At 45.5% G+C, this 16110-nt stretch overlaps 1 protein-coding gene across 18 annotated transcripts in view; it reads left to right on the top strand.

Moving 5' to 3' along the window:
- The window catches only part of MED24 (mediator complex subunit 24), a 30861-nt gene that overhangs the window by 3894 nt on the left and 10857 nt on the right, over positions 1–16110 (top strand). Inside the window, exons 1-9 of one of the 18 annotated variants that reach the window (XM_070562052.1) lie at positions 2806–3055; positions 3505–3709; positions 3798–3880; positions 12758–12796; positions 13140–13213; positions 13578–13810; positions 13955–14011; positions 15449–15560; positions 15717–15867. In XM_070562052.1, coding sequence (XP_070418153.1) covers positions 3580–3709; positions 3798–3880; positions 12758–12796; positions 13140–13213; positions 13578–13810; positions 13955–14011; positions 15449–15560; positions 15717–15867 — 879 coding nt within the window. In that variant the 5' untranslated portion in view covers positions 2806–3055; positions 3505–3579. Of the gene's footprint in view, positions 1–2805; positions 3115–3504; positions 3710–3797; positions 3881–12757; positions 12797–13139; positions 13214–13577; positions 13811–13954; positions 14012–15448; positions 15561–15716; positions 15868–16110 lie in introns of those variants that run through there. The other 17 variants (XM_070562061.1, XM_070562050.1, XM_070562053.1 and 14 more) reach the window with 17 other exon arrangements.

The raw sequence follows: 16110 nt of genomic DNA on the forward strand, positions 1-16110 counted from the left end.
GCTGGCCTCCCTTCCCTGCCACTGTCCAGTCCTCGGGATCACAATCCCTCTCTTCTTCTCTGCTCTGGGAATGTGGAGAGGGAAGGCGTCTTTCACGGTGTTAGGGAAGAAACTACTCCAAGGATTGGTTCAAATTCTGCCTTTCACTGTCCTGGCTGGTCTCTTTCTGGAGCTTTTGTGGGGGCAGTGGGAGACAGGGAACTGTGGGGGATCCAGGAGCTGTCCCAGAGGTGGGCCCACCATGTAGGTCTCTCCCCAATCCTCCCCTCCCCCAGATAGATAGGAAGCAGGTATTTTGATGTGGGGACGATGGGGAAAGGGAACTGGTTTGGAACCAGCTGTGTATGAGTGTGTGGGAATGACTCTCTCCATCCACCTGCTGCCAATTAACTCCCCATAGTGGGGAGACCCAGGCAAGCTTCCAAAGGAAAATGTTCCAGTTAGGAGAGGGGAGTGACTCAGTTTCCCTGTGGTGAGAAGGAAAGCTGAAACCCTCTGCGGCTTGTATGCTTATCAAGTTATTTCATTGTTTCTGGGTGTAGACTCTTGCCACTTTTCCTTATACAGTCGACCTTCATCCGCGAGTTTAGCACACACAGTTGGTTGAATCCGAGGATGCGAAACCCAAGGATACAAAACCTGAGGATACGAAAGGCTGACTGTATTCATTGTACTACATCATTTTATAGTATAAGGGACGTGAGCATCTGCGGATTTTGGTATCTGCGGGCGTTCCTGGAACCAATCCCCCAGTGGATACCGAGGGATGACTATACTTCTTTTTAGCCTAGATAAGGAATGTCCCTGTCCCTTTGGGTACCAAAAACCCTGTTCCTCACAGCCTCCTACCCCACCCCAAGTCCCCACTCTGCCCTAGCTCCTTGTCTGCCACTGCTCCATTGTTGCCATGTCACTCTGCCTGGCTGGTTTCCACCTGCCCTTCTTCTCCAGCCAGACCCCTTCCCCAGCCAGATCAGCCAACAAAATGAAGAGGTTAGGGCTCAGGTCTAAGAGAGCAGAGGAGGGAGCTCAGCCTCTATCTGTGCTGAGAGAGAAGAAATTGATAGCAAGAGAAAGTGAAATAAGTAAGAGGGGTTTTTGAGAGGGGCTGTGTGGGAGGAGAGTTTCCTTGTATACCCAAAGGGGATGTCAGCATCTCTTCTCTCGCCCACTGGAAGATCATCATAGAGTCCTATCCTTGTGGTTGGCAAACCAGAGAATTTGTGGGTCCTAGGAAGCTATTGTGGTGTGAAGGGAAGAGGTGGTGTATGGGAAAGGCTGTCTCTGATATTTCCAGACTAGGGAGTCAGGACAAAGTAGAGAAATTAAAAACGGCCCTTGCCCAGAACTAAGGGGGTCCTTGTACTCCTTTAGGAGTCCAGTTCTTGGGGAAACCCTGCAAAGCCTAGAGAAAGGACTGATGGTGAGAGAAGCGGGGACAGGGAAGGCAGATGGCCTGACTACAAAAGCCGCCTCCCTACCACTGTGAAGTGGGGAGGAGGCACCCTCCCCCCGGAGAGATCTGCCAGGCTTCCTGACAGAGGGGGGATGGTTTGAGCTCAGAATATTACTATCCTCAGGGCCAAGTATTCCCCACTCCCATGTGGACTGGATCCAACACCCACTAACTCAGTCAGGAGCAGTCACAAAGTTGACAGCTTCTCTCCAAGAGGGGCAGTTTGGGCTATGAGGGATGGGAAAGGCACTGCAGGTTCAACGAATGGCTCAAGGTAGGGGACCCTCGGCTTCAGTAACAGGAAAGAAATGAGAGGAAGGGAGCAGGCAAAGGTAGAGTGAGGGGCCTGGGAGAAGAAGGGAGGCCAGATTTGTGAGAGACTGCAGAGAAACAGGGTTTGTGGCGTCTCAAGTGTGTCTGTGTGGCTGGGGGCAGTTTGGAGGTTAAATATGAGGAGTATGGGTTCTCCCTCCTCCCTGCTTTGGAAGCTTTGGCTACACATATTTGGCAGCTGTTTTGTATAAACACTATTCCCCAGTGGTGTCACTTGGGCAGACACAAAAGGGAGCAGAATGAAGGGGGGTATGGGCGGGTGTATGGGGAAGGAAAAAGGCTATAGGCAGTAATGACCTTAGAGGGATGTGACCTGGCCCTCCTCCAGCTGCACTCTCCCTTTCAGAACTGGAGTCCTTGTCTCCCAGTTTAGGCTATGCTCCAGATACTCAGGATCCTGTTACTCTCTGCCCTAAGGGCCACAAGTTTCTAGAGCCTGAGTAGGCTGCTCTCGCAAATTCATCCTTCCGAGGACTGATTTTAGCACTGAAAGGGTGGCCAAAGAATAGTTGTTAGAGAATATGGTTGGAGCTTGGACTCATGGGCTGGGATATCAGGTTCCTCAGGGTATAGGATGGGGAGGCTGAAAATAGGGGTGGCAGAACACCAGTTGGGGGCCTCCATGATTCTTCTTGTCCCTGGTTGTCAATGCTAGGATGACTTGTCCACAGGACAGAGCAGGGATGAAGGCTGTGCATAGGGAGCTCAGCTATTGGCGCCTGAGGTGCATTTGCTTTTGGGCTTCTCACTGCTGGGGGAAGAAGGGCTAATGCCTGAAACCAGACTCGGGGGGGAAGTGATGTGTGTGCAACTGACCGAGCCTCAGAGTTGCTTCTGGAACACAGGTGTGGAAATGAGAACAACTCTGGTAGGCGCAGGGGTTTAGGAGAACAAGAAAAGGCCAGGAAAGAGAAAACATGTTGCCGAATCAACGCCACACATTAGCTGTGCCTACAAGTAGCGGGTAACGAAAGGGTGTCGGAATATAACTTGAATACCCGGTCGACAGTGACGTCAGTGGGCGCCGCCTGATTGCGAGCGGCCTTTCGAGAGCCCTCCCTCCGCAGGCCCCTGAGTCTCTGTGATGCCTCAGCTCCTCCATGTCCTTGCCTAAAAGAGAGACACAATGCGCGGTTACTAGCTTAGTCCCTTAGCTTCCTCGCTAGCCCAGTCCAAGGAACTACAATTCCCAGAAGACGTCGTGGCGTGACCTGTCTCTTGCTGCATTTCTATTGGTTCATGTTTATTATTCCAGGCCAATAGAAGGTTAGCTCTTTGATAAGTGGCAAAATGGCGGTGCCTAGCATCTAGAACTTGATTGTCCGGTAGGCTTAAATTTAGGGAGGTGGTGGATGAAAAGGAAATAGGGAATTATAGTTTCAGGCTTGGAGAAGGTGGAGGACATTGGAGGGGCGGGCGGGGGGAGAATCTGCGTCCGGGGTGGTAGTGGCTGAGGGATGCAGCCAGAGCTAAGGGCATAATTAGGCAACTGGAATTGGCTTAACCCCTTGCTGCTCTCTTCATTCTTTGTATTAAGCCCTTTTGACACCCTCTTCTTAGTGCTCCAGTTTAAGGAAGGATGGTTCAAGGGGAAGAACGTGACAGGATCCCTACTTTGCCCCCATCCCCTTTTTTCCTTTCTAGTTCTGCCTCCGTTAAATCTTCCATTTGTCTCCATTCCATTTAACTCTGCCCTCCCCTGTTCTTTTCCTCAGAATCTCCTCTTCCCTTAGCTCTATTTCTCCCACCCCAAAGCTGACCGCCACCAGCCCCGCCTCTGCAGTGAAATCATGAAGGTGGTGAACCTGAAGCAAGCCATTTTACAAGCCTGGAAGGAGCGATGGAGTGACTACCAGTGGGCAATCAACATGAAGAAATTCTTTCCCAAAGGAGCCACCTGGGACATTCTCAACCTGGCAGGTCTCAAGTGAAGTAGGAAGGAAGGATGGGAGGGTTAAACCCAGAAACGTTGTAACCACTCGGTCTTACTTCCTTATTCCCCTCGCAGAAGCACTACTGGAGCAGGCCATGATTGGACCTTCCCCCAATCCTCTCATCCTGTCCTACCTGAAGTATGCCATTAGTTCCCAGGTAAACTGCCCTACTTGTTCCAGAGGGTGAGGGTTTGAAGGTAAAAGACTTGGAGTACAATTGTCAGCTCATACTTTTTAGGGGAATTTGTTTGAACACGTCACTTCTCTGAGCCCCCGTTTTCTTGTGAAAATAATACTACTTCATTGGTTGTGATGAATATTACATTAATTTATTCTATCAGTAAATATTCACGAATACTTGTATGTGCTAACAGTGCATAGGCCCTGGGGATATAGCTGTGAACAAGCCCTGAAGCCAGCACACAAGGAATTTAGTGGGTAATACAGACATGTAAATAAGCAGTCATTCACAGGTTGGGTTTATGTTCTAGGTTAGACAGTACTATGGGAGTACCTGGGAGGGGTACCCGATCCAGTCTGAGTAATCAGGGAAGACTTTCTAGAGGAGGTGATGTTTGAACCAAGACATGAATGTTAAGTAGGAGTTAGCCAGGCAGATTAATGAGAGTGTACAAAGCAGGGAGGAAAGCATATGAAGAGGCTGGGAGGCAAAAATTGCATGATGTGGGGGCGAGCCCCGGGGCTGAGTGATTAAAGTTATATGTGCTCCACTTCAGCAGCCCGGGTTCATGGGTTCGGATCCCAGGTGCAGACTGAGTCTACTCATCAACCATGCTGTGGAGCTGTCCCACATACAAAGTGGAGGAAGATTGGCACAGATATTAGCTCAGGGCTAATCTTCCTTAAGCAAAGAAGAGGAAGATTGGCAAGGGATGTTAGCTCAGGGCTGATCTTCCTCTCACACACACACACACACACACAAAATTGCACGCTGTTGTTCAGGAACTGAAAATAATTGAGTATGACTAGAGCAGCAGTTTTGGGCTGAGGACACTTTTATACTCTTAAAAATTGATCTGGGGGCTGGCCCTGTGGCCGAGTGGTTAAGTTTGCACACTCCGCTGTAGGCGGCCCAGTGTTTCATTGGTTTGAATCCTGGGTGCGGACATGTCACTGCTCATCAAACCATGCTGAGGCAGCGTCCCACATGCCACAACTAGAAGGACCCACAACAAAGAATATACAACTATGTACCGGGGGGCTTTGGGGAGAAAAAGGAGAAAATAAAATCTTTAAGAAAAAAAAAAATTATTGTGACTCCTTTGTTTGTATGTAGTATATCTATCCATATTTACCATTGTAGAAATCAAAACTGAGAAATTTAAAAATATTTATGAACTTATTTAAAAGTAACAAAGGCGTTATGTGTTAATATAAATAACGGTTTAATAAAAACCATATTTTCCAAAACAAAACAATTAGGAAAGTGTCATTGTTTTACGTTTTTGCAACTCTCTTTAATGCCTGGCTTAATAGAAGACAGCTGAATTCTCCAATTGCCTTCAATTGTTGCAATAGGCTATTTTGGTTGAAGTGTAGGAAGGAAATCTGGCCTCACACATCAAATATTTAGTTTGCAAAGGGAGGAGTATTTTAATGAGCTTTTCAGATAATGATATTCTTTGATATGCTAATTCAACAGGTAATGTGAAACCACATCAATGAACTTTTTATACTCTGTTAAACTAAAATCCATTAGTCTCCCTCTTACACTTTTTTTTTAAATTAATTTTTAAAAAGATTTTATTTTTCCTTTTTCTCCCAAAGCCCCTTGGTACATAATTGTGTATTTTCAGTTGTGGGTCCTTCTAGTTGCGGCATGTGGGACGCCGTCTCAGCGTGGCTTGATGAGTGGTGGCATGTCCACGCTCAGGATTCGAACTGGTGAAACCCTGGGCCGCCAAAGCAGAGCGAGCAAACTTAACCGCTTGGCCACGGGGCCGGGCCCCCCTCTTTATCATGAATTGTTCATTTGGAAAATATCCATTACTGAGTTACTCAGATATTCCAAGTGTTGACACATTTAATTATATATCATCATCACATGTCATGGAGCCTCTGGGACATTCCACGTACAGTTGTGAGAGAATGAGAGTGAAAAAGGCAAATAACATCTTAGTCGCATTTTAAAAATAGTTTTGACCTTGCAAACCTCAGGGGTTCTTGGACCATATTTTGAGAACTGGTGGCCTGGCACTTCAAGGAGGACACTGGTTTAGAAAGAGAGAGAGGTTAGGTCATAAAGGACCTGTGGGTGATGCTAAGGAGTTTGGACTTTATTTTAGGGTGACGAGTAATCATTTAAAGGATGTTAAGTGGAGGAATAGTGTGATAGGATATATATATACACACATTTAACATGCAATAAAATGCATAGATCTTAAGATAATAAGTTTTAGCAGTTGTATATACCTATGAGATACAGAACGTTTCCATTCTCTCAGAAAGTTCTGTGGTGCTCCTTTCTAGTCCTGCTCCTACAACCACTGAATGTTTTCTATGACGATAGAATAATATTGCCTATATTTGGATTTCATAGAAGTGGAATCATGTATCTTCTGTATACTCTATCTTCTTTTATTTAACATAAATGTTTTTGAGATTTATCTATGTTATGGGGTATGTCAGAAGTTATTATTATTTTTTTTAAATTGCTGAGTAGTATTCCTCAGTTGGTATGTAGTTCTTGTACTTCCTTTTTCCTCCTGGCGTTATGTCTGCTTTCCTTGTTAGCACATATTCATTTCCTTTATTCTTTTTAGCTGCTGCATAGTGTTCCATATGTACTGTAATTTAGGTTGTTTTTAATTTTTACTGTTATAATCAATGTTTCACTGAACATCCTTATACTTACCCTTTTGCATATCTGAGAATGTTTCCCTGGCATAGGGAATTACCTAGAAATGGAATTGCTCGTTTAAAGAGTGCCACATATTAAATTTTAGTAGATCCTACAAATTGCCCTCCAAAAAGGAGTGTATCAGTTTATACCTTCTCTGTAGTGTTTGACAGTATTTCCCCACACCTTTCCAATGTGGCTAGAATCTCTTAAAATTCTTTTCCAGGGGCCAGCCCCATTGCCGAGTGGTTAAGTTCGTGTGCTCCAGTGCGGTTGCCCAGGGTTTCGCTGGTTTGGATCCTGGGCGCAGACATAGCACCACTTATCAGGCCACGTTGAGGCGGCGTCCCACATGCCACAACTAGAAGGACCTGCAACTAAGATATACAGCTATGTACCAGGGAGGATTTGGGAGAGATAAAGCAGGGAAAAAAACAAAAAACAAAACTCTCAAAAAAAAAAATTCTTTTCTAGAGAGGCAGAAAATTACGTCACATTATAATATGTATTTCCACGATTGTAGTGTTGAGCATATTTTTTCATGTGTTTATTGGCTTTCTGCATGTTTTCTGTGAATTACTTATGTATATCATTTGCCTATTTTTCTATCATTGGGTGTTTTTTTCTGTAGTCACCTTTAATTTGTCACAATTTATTTTATTTATTTATTTATTTATTTATTTTTGAGGAAGATTAGCCCTGAGCTAACATCAGCTGCCAATCCTCCTCTTTTTGCTAAGGAAGACTGGCTCTGAGCTAACATCCGTGCCTGTCTTCCTCCACTTTATATGTGGGACGGCTACCACAGCATGGCTTGCCAAGTGGTGCCATGTCCGTAACCAGGATCCAAACTGGCGAACCCCGGGCCACCGAAGCAGAATGTGTGAATTTAACTGCTGTGCCACTGGGCCAGCCCCTAATTTGTCACAATTTAATATTGACAATATTGCAGAATATAATGAGGATGCCTTTCGTCTGTATGGAAAAAAAGTTAAAGTATGTTAAAAAGAAATTTGTTTTTTTTTCTGTATTTTTTGGTAACAGCTTTATTGAGACATGAATCACATACTGTACAATTTACCCATGTAAAGTATACAATTCACTGGTTTTGAGTGTATTCAGAGTTGTGTAACCATCACCACGATCAATTTAGAACATTTTCATCATCCCAAGAAGAATTCTTACTGATTTTTTTTTTTATTCGTCTCCCCAAAGCCCCCCGAGCACATAGCTGTATATTCTAGTTATAGGTCCTTCTAGTTCTGCTATGTGGGATGCCACCTCAGCATGGCTTGATGCACAGTGCTTGGTCGGTGCCCAGTATCTCAACCGGGGAAACCCTGGGCCACTGAAGTGGAGCGCGTGAACTTAACCACTCGGCCTCTGGCTGGCCCCCAATTCTTACCGATTTTTAAATGTCTGTTAACATAATCAATCTTGTAATCCTTATCTGTTATATATGTTTAAAATTTTCCATCACTTTTTTTTTTACTTTTTGGTTTTGTTTTATTAGCATGCAGAAATTTTTAATGTTTTTCTTGTCAGATTTAACCATTTTTCCCCTTATATGGCTTTTGTCTTGCTTGAGGGCTTCCCTGCTCCAAGGACCAAGATATATTCTTTTCTAATTTCTGCCAGCACTTCACTTTTCTTTTTTATATTTATCTTATTTAATCCATTTAGATGTTATTGAGGTGTGAAGAAGAGATCCATGTTTATTTATTTATTTTTCCAAATAGATGGACGGTTGGCTCAACTGCCTTTATTGAATAGGTCGTTCTTTGTCATATCCTAAATTGTCTTATAGCCAAAGGGCTATTTCTTGACATTCTAGTATATTTCGTTGGTAGCTTTGTCTTTTCTCACACCAATACTTTACTGTTTTAATTATTATACCTTTTTAGCATATTTGATATCTGGTTAGGCAAGTTTTTCCTTTGTTTTATTTTTCAAAAATTTCTTGGGTGTTTTCAGGCATTTCCTTTTCCAGACAAATTTTAGAATCAATTTGTTAAGTCCCTTAAAAAGATCCTATTGTATTTTGATTGGATTTCCTTGACTTTGTGGATTTGGGGAACTTGTGGATTAATTTGAGAAAGATCACTCTGGCTGTAGTGTGAAGAATGAGTTGGAGGGAGGTGAGACATGAGGTAGAGAGACCATTAAGTCTGGCATATTTTCTCTGTAAAGGACCAGATAGTAAATACTTTTCACTTTGCAGGCGTATGGTCTCTGTCACCACTATGCTGTCATTACAGCTTGAAAGCAGATATAGACAAAATGTAAATAAATGGGCATGCCTGTGTTCTGATAAAACTTCATTTACAAAAAAGGTGATGAGCCACATTTGGCTTGCGAACTGTAGTTTTCCAGCCCTTGATTTAGGCGAGTGCAGTAATTCAAGTAAGAGATAATTTTAGCATAAACATGGGAAGTGGCAGCAGAAAAAAAAGATGAATTCCAGAACAATTTAGGACGTGGCATTGAGAGGATTTAGTGATACCTGCATGAGGGGTGTGAGGGAGAGGAAGAAATCAAGGCTAATATCTAGGTTTCTGGTTTGGATGGCTGGATGGCTGATGGGATCGTAAGGAGACAGGGAGCGTGGGAGTAGTGTAGGACTGTTAGGGTTGGGATGCAGGTGAGGGGTGGAGATGACCTGTTTGATTTGGGCCTTGTTAAGTGTAAGGTGCCTGTGTCGGGTACTAAAGAGAAGATACTCAGTAGGAAGTTGAACATACGTGTCTGGAACTCAAAGGAGAGGTCTAGACTGGAGCTATTGATTTAGGAGTTGTCAGCCGCAGATAGTAATTGAAGCCCCGAAGCCCCGGGCATGGATGAGATTACCCAGAGAGAGTATGGAAAGTGAGCAAAGAAGCAGGCCAAACCAAATTCCTGAGGAGCCAATCGCATTTAAGGAACATGTAGGAAAAGAATTCTTCACAGGAGTGTGAAAAGAAGGGGTTAATGAGGAAAGAAGAAAAGCTCAAGAGTGTGGTATCGAGAAAAGCCAAGGGAGGAGAGGACTGAAAAATGAGGAAGCATTTCCTGGGGTTAGATGCTGCTGAGAGGTCAGTGAGATCAGAACTGACAAATATCCATGGGGTTTAACGACAGGAGCTTGTTGATGAGCTTAATGAGAAGATTCATGGAGTGGTAAGGACAGAAGTGATTGGAGTGGGTTGGACTGCGAACGGAAGGTGGGGAGGTAGAGTGTAGAGAACTCTGATGTCTGTAAAGAGCAGGAGAGAGAGGGTGGTGGTTAATTAGAAATGTGGGGTCTGCGGGAAGTTCTTTTAAAAATAGGAGAATCTTGAGGTGTGTAAACACTGATGGGAAAGGCAAGAGGGAGAAAGTAACAGTGAGAAGTAACAGAGAGAAATGTATTTGAAAGACCTTCAAGACTTGTAAAGTACTATGCAAAATTAGTAATTTATTCTTCCTTCAGAGTCAAGAGGCTCTTTGTTCCAGTGCTGTGCATGGAGAAGGCACTTAGGAGTAGTTGGGGGTGTTGAATATGAAGAGCAGAGGAATTAGAGAGCAGCTGCAGGGTCAGCCTGGGCTAGCCAGGTGGGCATTGGGCTGCGTAGACGGTCAACAGCCTCAGGCTGGTGATAACTTAGAGCTTCTGTGTTGATAGATATATTAAGACTGGAATAGGTTAAATCCTGCTGTGAAAAACAGTTCACCATGTGGGAAGTATTTTTAGGTCTCTTGAGTAGCAATGCTTTATTGATACTGTTAGCAAAAGTTTACTGAACGGAATTCTGAATTTGGAAACCGTAAGTTCACTGTGACTAATGGCATCCCTGAGAACATACAAAGTTGGGGGTTTTTCTCCTGGTAGTTTGGGGTCAGTTTCTAACGGGAATATCCAGCTCCCCCTTCAGGTTGGTATCCAACAAGGTTCCGTTCTCTGCCAAGCTCTTGCTATGGGGACATCAGTTATAAATAACACTTGCCTGGAACGTTATGGTCATCCTGCCCAGGCAGCCTCCCAACTTTCTGATCACTTGTCAGACACCAGCTATGGCTTCACAGTATGTCCCACTCTGAGTGGCACTGAGCACTCATTGTGTGTTTAAGTCCTCTGTGTGTTTTGCTCCCGTTTGTCCAAGAACTAGTTAAAGATGTCTTGACAGAGAGCAGTCTGTTCACACGATGGAGAAATTAGACATGGAAGACATTGCCTTGCATGTACAAGTCACCATACTAAGGTCATTGAAGCTGACTTGGCTTCCTTCTTAAATCTTTGGATATTTCTCTTCCTATAGAAAAGATAACCCATGAGGCAGATGATTATCCTGACAGTTTTTGTCACTGTATTTTGCTTTTTTATTTTGGTGTATTTTGCCACTGATTTTGAGTATACAATTGTAACTATTTTCTATAGTAGTATTCATATTTTATCATCATGCGTTTATTGGTTTTTAGAAATATGACAAGAGACTTTCCTTAGGGTTTAATTTCATTCAGGACAAATTATTTATTTCTTTTGAATTACATCTCCAATTTTAGGATGGTGACGAATAGGTTTTACTAATAGAGATTTGTTTTGGGGCTGGCGCCATGGCCTAGTGGTGAAGTTCAGCATTCTCTGCTTCAGCAGCCCGGGCTCTCAGGTTCAGATCCTGAGTGCAGACCTAGGCTACTTGTCAGCCATGCTGTGGCGGTGACCCCTATATAAAATAGAGGAAGATTGGCACAGATGTTAGCTCAGGGCTAATCTTCCTCAGCAAAAAAAGAAGGAGAAGAAATTTAAGGTAAAACTTTTTCAGAATGCTAGTTACTAGAATCCACTAATCCAAAGCAATGAAAACTTACTGAGGACCTACTATGTGCTAGGCCCCGGACTAGGCTCTAGAGAAACAGATAAAAATTGAACACTGTTTCTGTTCTCAGGGAGTCCACTGTTCAGGTAGAATTTCCCAAAATATATTTTGGAAATACTAGCTAAATGAGATTCCTTGGTCAAATAAGTTTGAAAAGTATTGCTTACTTTATCTCTAATCATCTTAGAGATTCTCGTTGTATGCAAGTATATTATGGTTCAGAGAAGTCCTACAGTAAAGAAAGCTGTTTACTGAAAATCCTTTACTTTAAAGAATACTCTTTACATATGTTTATTCCAGGGTTTCTCAAATTCATATCACTCAGAAGCTCTGTGTGTGTGTGTGTGTGTGTGTGTGTGTGTGCACGCGCGCGCAAAATTTCTTGACATCTTGAGGAACTTTTGGAACAACTTCATCCACTAGAACTTTCTACAATCAGAGAACTGTTCTGTATCTGTGCTGTCCAATACAGTAGCCACCAGCCACATATTGCTGTTGAGTACTTGAAATGTGGCGAGCATGACTAAGGAAGTGAATTTTAAGTTTTATTTAACTCTAAATTTAAACAGCCACATGTGGCTAATGGCTTCCCTATTGGACAGTGCAGCTTTGGAAGCTACTTTGGGAAAAGCTGGTCTAAGGCTGTCTTTTTACTTCTTCATTCTACAAACATGAACAAGTTCACGGTGGGCATTAGGTAAAAGCATCGTTGTCCTCAAGGACCTCCTGGTTTGTGTGGGCAGCAGGCCCCAACTGTGTGGTGATGGGTCTAAGGGGATGGCTGGGAGCACAGAGGAAGGATTTCAGCTTTGAGTGGGAGGTCAGAGCTGGTCCGAGGTGTCCTGGAGGAGTCTTAGAGATTAAGTCCTAGAGAGTGAGTAAGAGTGTATGTAAGGAAGTTCACTACCTTTGTCGAAATGCAGGTACTGTCTACTCATTGCAGGAAATAATTGTCTCTCGTTCTTGTCCAAATAAAATCACTCTTGATAGAGGTTGTAGGAGTAAAGTAACATCACCTCACTTGTCCATTCTCCTGCCCACTAGCAGTCAGTTAAACCTTGTATATAGTGGACAATGAGTGGCATGTGAACATGAAACACCTTTGAATACCCCAAAATCATCTTCTCAGTGGGTTTGTGCTGATGTCACTTACAGTGAGTTGGATAAAAGCAGGAATGGGGACAATGCCTAGTGTTACTGCTTCTCTTCTAGTGGGTTGAGGAAGGCCTCTTGAGGAGGTTGAGGTTTTAGGAGAGCTGTAGTATCTTGAAGTGTCAGTATTTGTTCCTCTCAACTGTGGGATACTAGTTGTCTGAACTTTATCTTTCTTCTTTCCCTCCAGATGGTGTCGTACTCCTCTGTCCTCACAGCTATCAGTAAGGTATGACCACAGCCACGCACGAGCCAGGTGGAGGGCAGGGGAACAGAGATATGGTAGTGACGACGGGGCCCCACCTCCTTGACTGCTCTGATCATGTCACCTTTGAGGCTGAACAGCAGTGCACCAATGCCTCTGGCTGGCACTGATGCCTTCTGTTGGAGGGAAGGGGATCCTGGGAAGTGGGGGCTGGCCATTAGGAGCCAATTCCCAGTGTTGGAAGGATGCTGATTCTGAAACCTAGGGTTGGAGGAAAGATGAGCAGGAATCCTGAATGTTCATCTGCCTCAGGTGTGAGACCTGGTTGACTGGGGCATTACGTAGCGTCCCTATGTCCTTTCCGCAGTTCGATGACTTTTCCCGGGAGCTGTGTGTCCAGGCCTTGCTGGATATCATGGACATGTTTTGTGACCGACTGAGGTAATGGCAGGGGTAAGGGGCTCACAACCATCCAGCATTGCCTCAGTGTGAAGGAGAAGCTCCTAGCACGTAGATTGAGACCAACTCTTTGGGTTCCCACACTTTCTTTCCACCTGGTCACCTGCACCCAGACATCCCCATCCTTTTCTACTTATTCCCTTCAGACAAAAATGCCTCTTCTCTATTTGGAATAGCTCTTTTGAAATCTTGTTCAGTGGAAGCTGACGGGGCTGTCTGTCCCAGGACTTTGCTAGCTTCCCAACTCTCTTCCCTAGTAGGGCAGTGCCTGGCACTCTGGGAAACATTGGTGAGGATCCTATTTCAGCCTTTGGAGCAGAGACAGATTTTGCATCCTTTTCCGTAGCTGTCATGGTAAAGCGGAGGAGTGCATCGGGCTGTGCCGGGCCCTTCTCAGCGCCCTCCACTGGCTGCTGCGCTGCACTGCAGCCTCTGCAGAGCGGCTCCGGGAGGGGCTGGAGGCCGGCAGTCCAGCCACTGGGGAGAAGCAGCTTGCCATGTGCCTGCAGCGCCTGGAGAAGACCCTCAGCAGCACCAAGAATCGGGCCCTGCTCCACATCGCCAAACTAGAGGAGGCCTGTATGTCCCCTGGTTCCCCTGAGCCCCACCTGCTGCTGCTCCCATAGCCGGTTCTTTAATTGAGAGGGGAGAGGCAGGATGCCATCCCACTTCTTTCCAGGAGGATCTGAAATCATCCCACTTCCTTTTTTTTCTCCCTATAAGCATTGCATACATCCCAGGGACTTGGGCAGGGTGGCACCCGAGCCAATCAACCAACAGGTATTTACTGAGCATTATTGTATGCCCAGCACTGTGCCAGGTGCTGGGGGCGGGGGGCGGGGGGCTACCGAAGGAGCATGTGGCAGGGTCCCTGCCCTCAACAAGCATACATGCTAGTGGGAAGGAAGACTGGCACGTGATATACGTGGAAAAAATTAGAGGACAAGACGAGCACACCATCCATCCTTGTGTTTGTCTCTGTGTTACTCATCATTTGAAAGCAAATGGCTCTTGTGTTTGAGTGTTGCCTAAAATGTCCCTTTAAACATGGTACCTGTCTGCTGTCAGGCCTGTCGTGCCATCCACCTCTTGACTCAAGTGCAGATGTGAATTATTGGAACCCCAGAGCCTGAGAACAGACAGATCACCTGGTGGGAGGGTGACTGGTAGTTCTGGACCTGGGACCCGAAGGCAGTCTTGCTGTGGCTTAGGACCGTGTAAGGAGCTTTTGTTCTCCAGTAAGGGGAATGCTAGCATGGGTTCCACCCAGGTCTTCAGGACCTGGTTGGAGAACTTGTTATAGGATTAGTATATATTTATTACTTCTCAAAATATGTTTTATTGCCTGTGAAAAGTCCAGAAAGATGATCACTATGTAAAAATGGGCTATGTTGACAATTTCTTACCTATCTTGAGCACTTGACAAATGGTTTATGGGCTGAAAAAGGAATGAATATTTAACTTAATTTTAATGGATCTCAGGTCTTTTTGTTTTTTTCCCTATGCTACGTGGAGGTTCATGGGCTAGTTGGTACCATTATTTATCATTCGACCCTCTGGAATTGTAACTAGGATAAGTGACTTATACTTAAGTGATAAATAATGCAGGGTAGACCATGAGTGCAGGCATGTAGGAGGAGAGATGAGTGGGTTGGACCAGTTGGGTAAGTTGCTAAAGGAGCTGGGGCTTGAACAGAGTCTTGAAGCTTAGTGAGAGTTAGTGAGGTGAGTATGAGTAGGAGGGCATTTCAGAAGGGGAGAGCATTAGAGCAAAGTCCCGGACAGGGAGTGGGTGAATGCGGAAGGCTGTTTAGGAGCCCAGCTTGATTGGGGTGGAGTGTGTTGGCCACTTGCAAGGCTCGCCCACTCCTGATGTGATTTGTGGCCTCCCTGCCTGTTCCAGCCACGGACTCCAACCCGTGTCTGCCTCTCTCTGCCACTGCCTGTGTTAAGCTGTGCCTAGTCTCTAAAGTCAGCTGTGTGCATCCCCTAGAAGTCAGGCTTCTGAGAATAGTTTCTAGGGGCTTCACCGTTGGTGCTCACCCCCCTTCTAGACAGGTGCATGCTGCCCTCAGGCCCCCTGCCTCCGTAGCATCCTCAGAGGAAGCCTTCCTGCGTGGTTTTGTGGGCCCAGGGGGTGCCAAAGTTGTGGAGTTTGGGGCCAGTCTCTCCCTCTCTGTTTCCCATCATGTTTCTGCATTTTCTTTTCTCTGCCAGCCTCCTGGACTGCCATCGAGCATTCTCTCTTGAAGCTTGGGGAGATTCTGGCCAATCTCAGCAACCCCCAGCTCCGGAGCCAGGCTGAGCAGTGTGGCACACTCATTAGGAGGTACCTGCCTCCCAGGGTGGTTGTGGTGAAGGGAGAGAGACAAGGCCTTGGGTGTGGGTAGGAAGATGTGGCACCTGACCCTAACCCCTACGTTCTCACCTCCTCTCCAACTCTTAGCTCCCCAAACACTGTCCCCGATGTTTCTGTTCCCCTCAGCATCCCCACAATGCTGTCTGTGCACTCCGAGCAGCTGCACAAGACTGGCTTCCCCACAGTCCATGCAGTGGTCCTGCTCGAGGGCACCATGAACCTGACAGGCGAGACGCAGCCCCTGGTGGAACAGCTAATGATGGTGAAACGCATGCAGGTGGGAGGGCCAGGGTTAATTCTCTGTCCCCAAGGTGGGCCGGCCGTTTGGGGGCAGGAGGGAGAATTCTTCTGGTCCTTCTTAGGAGAAACGGGGTTTCTTTTGATTCGTGGTGGAAAGTAGATCCCAGTCCTGTGTGGTTCTGCCATTTCGCCTAACCTCCCTGGTTCTCACATTAAAGTGGGGGATGCGCCTGTGCTGCGCAGTCTCTAACCCAGCCTGATCTCCAGGGGCCTTCAGGAG

The sequence above is a fragment of the Equus przewalskii genome, chromosome 10 (assembly GCF_037783145.1).
Source record: "Equus przewalskii isolate Varuska chromosome 10, EquPr2, whole genome shotgun sequence".
Classification (NCBI taxonomy): Eukaryota; Metazoa; Chordata; class Mammalia; order Perissodactyla; family Equidae; genus Equus; species Equus przewalskii.